Source organism: Metarhizium brunneum, chromosome 2 (genome assembly GCF_013426205.1).
Source record: "Metarhizium brunneum chromosome 2, complete sequence".
NCBI classification, from domain to species: domain Eukaryota; kingdom Fungi; phylum Ascomycota; class Sordariomycetes; order Hypocreales; family Clavicipitaceae; genus Metarhizium; species Metarhizium brunneum.
Genome location: NC_089423.1, coordinates 101,869 through 109,193, shown reverse-complemented (window position 1 = coordinate 109,193; position 7,325 = coordinate 101,869). Strand labels below are relative to the sequence as shown.

General features: G+C 48.1%; 1 protein-coding gene across 1 annotated transcript; it reads left to right on the top strand.

The window, feature by feature from the left end:
- Positions 1-3,466: 3,466 nt before the first annotated feature.
- On the top strand, positions 3,467-4,237 carry G6M90_00g030220 (uncharacterized protein; the record flags this gene model as incomplete). The annotated part of the gene is made up of 2 exons (XM_014684249.1): positions 3,467-3,676; positions 3,749-4,237. 2 exons carry the CDS (start codon positions 3,467-3,469, stop codon positions 4,235-4,237), a joined length of 699 nt encoding a protein of 232 aa, XP_014539735.1.
- Positions 4,238-7,325: the final 3,088 nt, after the last annotated feature.

Here is a 7,325-nt window from a genome sequence, read left to right as displayed (position 1 = left end):
CAAGGGGCGCTGTCACAAAAATATGGGTTCTCATGAATAGAAACGGAATGCTAGTGCTATATAGTAATGCAAAAATTACGTGGTTTACCATTGTTGCTATTTGATGGCATCCCTGCCCTGTCTGTCTCTTGACAGTCCGATTTGGCCAGTATGGCGACTTGGTACAGGCAATTCATTGCCAATCTTATTATTACGCAGAAAATGAATGCTGCGGGCCAACTAGCCCCTTCTTACAGCAGCGGAGGCAAAAGCTATTGGGCTAGATCATATACTTGGCTACCGGAAATTCATTCTGTCACGGACTGTGTCTACTTATACATACGACTTGGAGGTTTCTTACGAGAATCTTCCTTGCCAACCTAGCTGCCTATTCAATTAGTGACTTACGCACCATGAAAGACACTGGCGTCTTTGTATCGAGGGAATTGAGACAAACAATGTTTGTAGTTACCATAGAACATGACGCCAGTGGACCTTTGCATTGAATAGCAACGACTTAGCTAGTAGGTTTGCCGGACATCTTGTAGCTTAAACCTTGAAGCGTAATTACAAGCATCTAGATAAAAAGGCCCGAGTAGATGAGTACGTACTCGCCAACACGCGCACAGTAGATGACGTACTCGTTGACACCAAGCCTCGCCGAGGATCTAGTTTGATACGCTAGGCGTGAGCGGAAACATTTTAAATCGAGACAGAGGCAGAACAGTGTGTACATTAAATCGAACAAGGCTTCCCACTGCACTGGCCGAAAGAAAAAATGACTACACTTACAGCATAGACAAAGCTTAATTCCAAGTCCCCTTTTTCCTAGGGTATAAAATGACTCCACACCCTCGCGTTCAACATTCACACAAACAAAAAATCACCAGCTGCTCCTCGATCTCGAAGCCGGGTAACCGCGACGATGCCGCCTTATTTACTTAGGGACGCAGACTTCTTCAAAGAATTCACCGAGGAGATTGACGGGGACCGTAAACGTTTCCCTCGTTATGGAACTAATGCCCCTGCGGTTGCTGTTCAAGGAGTTTTCAGTGGCATAGCTGCTAATAGTTGTTTCAACTCTTTACAACGAATTGTGATCAGCCTCCCCGACAAAATCCGTGCGATGGTGCACAGGGTAATTCGCCGAAACGACTATAACCAGCATACAAGTAGGGCATCTCTCACAGCATTACCTACCGAAATTATGCTACAAGTCATGGGTTATTTACCCGCAACTTCGTTGTACTGCCTGCGCCAGACTTCAACACGATTCATGTTACTATTTGCCACAAAAGAGCTTAAAGACTTCCATCAAGTTTACGGGGCATTTGGCGTCTATACCGGGTTTAAAATGGATGTATTGAGCGCAGCAGAAAAAAATGCTGTTGCGAATTCTCTACATCACGAGAAATACTGCGCCTCCTGCCTTGCGGCTGAAGAAAAGCGGCGCTCTGGAGAGCAGGTTAAAAATGCTACGCAGGTTGCGACACTGTGATGGATGTAATCGACTACATGCAAGTGCGCTCTTCTTGCCCGAGGCCCAGGAAGAAGACGGCGCCGGCTCCGGCCTGCAATGTATCGGACGGCTCGGACATATTACACTCTGCAACCATCGTTCGTGCCGGCCCACGACGTGGCGCGATGTGTGTCAAGATTCCACATCAAGCTGGTACCGTGCCACGAGGCATTCACTCGTATGCACAAACCAGTCACACCAACCTAAATCGGATCGCAATAATACACGTTCCTGGTATGGATCCGCATTCCCACGGCTTATTGCACAAGATAGTGCTATCCATCCCTCGGTATTCCAGATAGGGTATGGGTGGGATCTCCCCCTGCTCGAAATCAGCGATGACTACATCTTTTTTCCTACTCTAGCTTCAGTTCGACGAGCGCTTTCTGAAGTGGTTCTAAATGCTTTTCATGAGCACAAGCTATGCCCACACATCTCTGCCGATAAAGAGATTCAGACTTTTATCCAGCGTGGCATTTGTAAATGCTTTAGCTCTCGTTCGCTTATCTTGCCATATAACAAACACAACTTTTGCAAGTGCCAGCGTCAAGCCACACTGGAATGTCGAATGTGTGGTGCGGTATGCACGTGGCTTATAGAAGGTCGCCGTGTGATTCTCTCCTTTCAGTATGTCTGGCATATTCAAAGACCAACCAGTCCCGGGTGGCTGGGTCTGATGGATAAAGAGTTTAAAGAAAAGCTCTTTACTAAAGAAAATCAGAATGTTCTCTGGTGTGAAACACCAAACTGTCGGACAAATACGAGGGGACGATGGGAAGCACTAGTCAAGGAGAATTTGGAGAGGGAGTATATGAATACCCCAGATAACGAGGCTGAGAACTGGTCCGACTATCTGGAGGCGCTGTTTGCGTCCGATCAGGGTTCCTTTCAGAACTGGTGAAGGATGACAAAGGGTTCTAAGAGAATGAATATTGGCGATGCCATGATAGGAGATTTGAGGAAGGATTAGTAGTTGACTTCCAGAGCACGGTTATACATGTCAACTGCTTTAAGTGAGGTTATAACACATAATGTTATTACACATGGTTCAAGTTGAACTGTGGTCCGTGGTAGCTAAGGCCTGCCCTTTAACTGCCCAGCCTGGTATGAACTATGGGGGGCTTTAAACTGCTCTTATGAGAGATTCTCACTTTAAGGCTTGGTGTCTTGTGGATTGAATTGAAGGAAAAAGATGTTTAAGCAGTGTGGATGACTAGTAGTTGTGATTGTTGATGCGTATGTCGGCACATAAGCTGCATACGAGACCTGCAGGTATTCGAGGCGTCGGCTCTGCGACTCCTTGGATACTGCAATATTTGCAGCTTTCCGCGGCCTACCAATAGATCAAAATCAAAGCTATGTGCGTGAAATCTAGGCGGTGTGCGTGCAGCCGCCTTGAGGTGGCGGAGGGAATACGATTTGAAACATCGACCCTCAAGGCTGGGGGCGGATGCGCGCAATGCCAGGTAATAGCAAAACGCCCAACAGTCAGCGGTAGGGTAGCAAATGGTATCCTAGTCTTACAGCCTACATATAGCATATAACGGGTTAGTCATGACTGATATGCGAGTGTACCAATAGGTGCAGGTATAAGCGCCAATTGCGGTAGCACAACCCCAAGACACATTCTCTCCGCGAGAGGAAGTACAGCGCACAACAGCATAAGCGATGCAGCATGAAACACAAAATATGCAAGTCAGAAATGCCCCAACGGGGCTCCTGGCAGTGCAGTCTACGTCATCTAGAATGAGGCGAGTCTATGTATAAAGCCACGGTACCATACCACATCCCTCGTCCACCATCGAGCTTACCCAACTGTTTCCAAAAATACACACAGAGTCCAGTACCTACGGCTGCCGGCATGGCGACCAGACCAAAGAAATAATTCAAGATATCGAGGTATATAAGCTTCGACCCTGAAAACGGATACGGAAGAGTCGACAATGATGCTAGGCAGCGAGCGTCGCCATGTCTCAATCGACCCCGTCACCATCGGCTGCCGCCATGGACGATGCCTCCGGAGGCAGCAGAGCATTTGTCATTATTGTCACTATCGGTAGCATCACGACGATATCTCTACGCTTCTGGTCCCGTAGCATTCAGAGGGCCCCGGATGGGCTTGGCGGTTCCCATGTCTCCCGTTTCTGGTGGGATGACTGGGCTGCATTAGCTGCCATGGTACGTGTCTGCAAACAAGAAGCTATATGCAATGATAGTACACACGTCACTGACCTTGAACCTGGTCTCTAGCCCTTTATTCTCGGCCTATGCGGCATAATATTTGCCATGCTGTACCACGGGCTCGGCCGCCATATTCAATTTGTGCCGCCAGACAAGGTTGCCATTTTTCTGAGACTCCTTTATGCCCTGTACTACATGTACAACTTTGGCTTGTTCTTCACCAAGTGCTCAGCACTACTCTTTCTCTCCCGAATCTTTTCCTGGCACGCGAATACAAGGTGCTTCAACTACGCCATTGCCACCACTCACCTCCTCAACGCCGCCTGGCTATTGGGCGTGACCTTTGGTACCGTCTTCATGTGCAACCCGGTCGAGAAGGGATGGAGCCAGCCGCTGAGCTGCGGCCCGACGAGCGCTCTGTGGATTAGCAGTGCTGTTCCCAGCGCGTGCATCGACTTTATCATCTTGGTCTTGCCGTTGCCGAAAATCTGGGCCCTGAAAATGACCCGGGCGCGCAAGGTAGGCGTGACCGGTATATTCGTCCTCGGATACTGGTGAGCCGGCACGAAGGAAACCTCTTTAAACTCTAGGCGTCTGCTGAACATCACCAGTGTTATTATTGCGTCGGTCGGCCGCATGATTACCGCTCTGAAGGCTAGTACCTCCCTTAACTTGGATATAACATGTACGTTCTACTCTGTTGGAAATGTCTGGTCAATAGTATTGACTGTACTTGTACCTGCAGACTCAGTAGTTCGTCTCGGTTACTGGGTGTCGGTCGAGGCTCCCATTACTTTGTTATGCATCTGTCTTCCCGCAATATCATTATTGACCCGGCATCTAAGAAAAAGTCACCCCTTGATTATTATGAGAAATTTCAGGGCATTTTTGAGTTTTGTTAGAGACAGAGAACCCTCCGGACCGAGAAGTCAAATTACAGACGTCACATCGTTGCCCGCAGTCGAACCGCGGCAAACTAGAACACGACCGATGCCCCCTACCTTGTCTACCCCAACCTGAACCAATACACACATTGAGCGGCAAAGTGTTCCATCCTTGGAAAGTGTGGACAGATTATTGCCCCACGGGCATAATCGGTATTTTGCCAACGCCAAGGAAACCACTTCTCAGACGGAAGAATGTGATTCGATCGTGTCGTTTCCAGACACCAGAATTTCTTCCATTCATATCGACAAGACAGTAACCGTACCGCACAGCTCCCGAATATAGCACTCTTATTAAGGGTGCTTGTCTCGAATCATGGGGAGAGTTACCATGATTACGACCTGTATGCTCTCTATGAGAGATGATGCGATTTGAGAGAGAAGTGAAGACAATCTACTTTACCCAAGATTATCTTCAACCTAACAACATCAACTAGGAAAGGGTGTTATTACGCGAATGACCAGCCACTTGGAACTTCTGACGTCAAAGAGTATCCCAGTCTGGGCTGCATTGTGCTGCGACGGAGCACGGGCGTTGCATCCCCGGTGGCTTCGAGAGTATAGACTTACCCTCCGGAATTCTGTTGGAATGAGGGTTAAAAATAAATAAGAAGCGGCACTGGAGGAACATTAGGGCTGAGCGATATTCGGGAAGATTGCACAGGGCGGGGGCATTTGTTCACAGAACTCACCACATGACGCTACGTGATCAATGATGAACGAATTAACTAAATCCAGCTTTAGCGGCCTTGTCGGCACAATATTTTTGATGAATTACGGGGCAGGGACTGGTGCTAGCGGTGTCAGTGGAAGGTGACTGGATGCAGATCTGGGGTCGATCTATGTGCGCACCGAGTTGACTAGTTGCAGCCATCGTTTTATTGCCCAATGGCCCCTGTCGTGTTTCGTTTCCCGAACCTTCTTTTCCAGCTGGTCTAATTACAGCTTCATTGCGGATCCACTCAGCATCGGCTAGCTAGAGCCGTTGACCTTTTGTTGCGTCGCAAAAAAGGGAACGAAGCCATTCCCCGTACCCATTGAACCTTATTCCACACAGCCCCGGAACGAACCAGACCAGAACCGACTATTGACAGTTTGGCACGCGGTGGCTCTAGTCAGTCTCTGGCCCGGCACTTGTTGATGCCTGGTCGGTGCAACTCGATGAAACGTCACCAAAGACGATTGGATTCAAATTCGAACCATTCTAGGAAAGAATAATGTCCATGTCATCCTCGTCTATACCTTTAATCACAAGCGCAGAGGTACATGGCAACATGTTTGAATCTAATCTTCACCATGCTACGTAAGTACATACTGCATCCAAGGCTGGGCGGCTATACACTTGTCAGCTGTCTTGTCAACGGAACAAATTTCGACATGTCAGCCTAGGAAGCAACTTGACGCCACAAAACCAAGTCCCATGTCTAGCACAGGGCTGGTTTCAGGAAAGGCTCCCCCATAACTGAGAACGAAGACCCCAGCCTGTCTCAAGCCAATGGAATGGAGCTCTTCAATATAGCCTGAATTGAGCCATGCTTAGCTCTACTTCAGGTTACCAAGACTGTGCTCCTTGACACTTCGACGAGCAACAGGGGAGCCTCACAGAACCTCTCAACAACCGCTACTAGTCTCTTGACCTGAATGCTGCCAAGTGGAAACGGGCGACGGTCGGGAAAACTCATGAAAGGGTGTGCATCGACTTTTTGACACTATTCACCAAGCTCTCCTAACCGAAAAAGAAATCTACTAGCTTCAAGAAGCTTGGCCCTATTCCACTTTTGTCACCGTGGAATTTTGGCGTCAAGAAAAACGGTGAACAACGGCTGCCTCCATGCCCCAACTACTTCATCTACGGGATATGCTTCAATCGACAAGTTTGAACTTCCGGTACAGGTGTGGTGCTTTAAACTGCCCAATGTAGAGCCACATAATACAGCTTTTAGTAATGAAACCTCATACCATCCACAAATTCCATGTATCTTTGAACTTGTGTCCCTCTCATCCGAGTGTTTGAGTCTGTCAATCATCAATCGAAGTGGAATTTCTCTCTAGACAGGACTTCATAACCGCCAAATAGCCCCTAGACAACGCCGTGCGTAAGAAAACCTCCATACTGCCTCAAATAGGCCTATCTGTGCAGGTCAGTTATGGCAAGCGACGAACCAAGCCAGGATAAGAAGGCACCCAGCAATCAGCTCTCACGGAGGTCTGATCGTTATTGTTTCAGGGGACTCGCCGCGAGCTTCTCTATCCCTATTCCAGTGCTTGTATATCGGGCTGGAGGAAATTTCTGGGTCTTTTCTGCCCTCGCCTTTATTGTATTTTTCCATGGTCCTTTCAAACGATGGCATATTTCCGGACCGATGATCGACGTCCAAGCGCAAACTTCACTCTCACCGCGGTGTAGTCGCGGGATAGGAATCCTAGCTAATTATTGTCACCTCTAACGGTGGCACTAGCCAATGCGGGCACCAAGCATGTAAGTCGACTTGGTCGACGTGGGAAATCTATATCGAGTCTGTTGCGCTGCTACAACGTCCACGAGCTATATAATCCAACAAACGGCTCCAAATTCTCAACATATTTATTCTTTATCAACCGTCACCAATTCATTCTTTAAACAGCACTCACTCATTCCTTCTTTCTGTCTTTTTTTCTCACCAGGCTCAGTGTCTTCTTCTGAACCACCAATCGTTACCAAA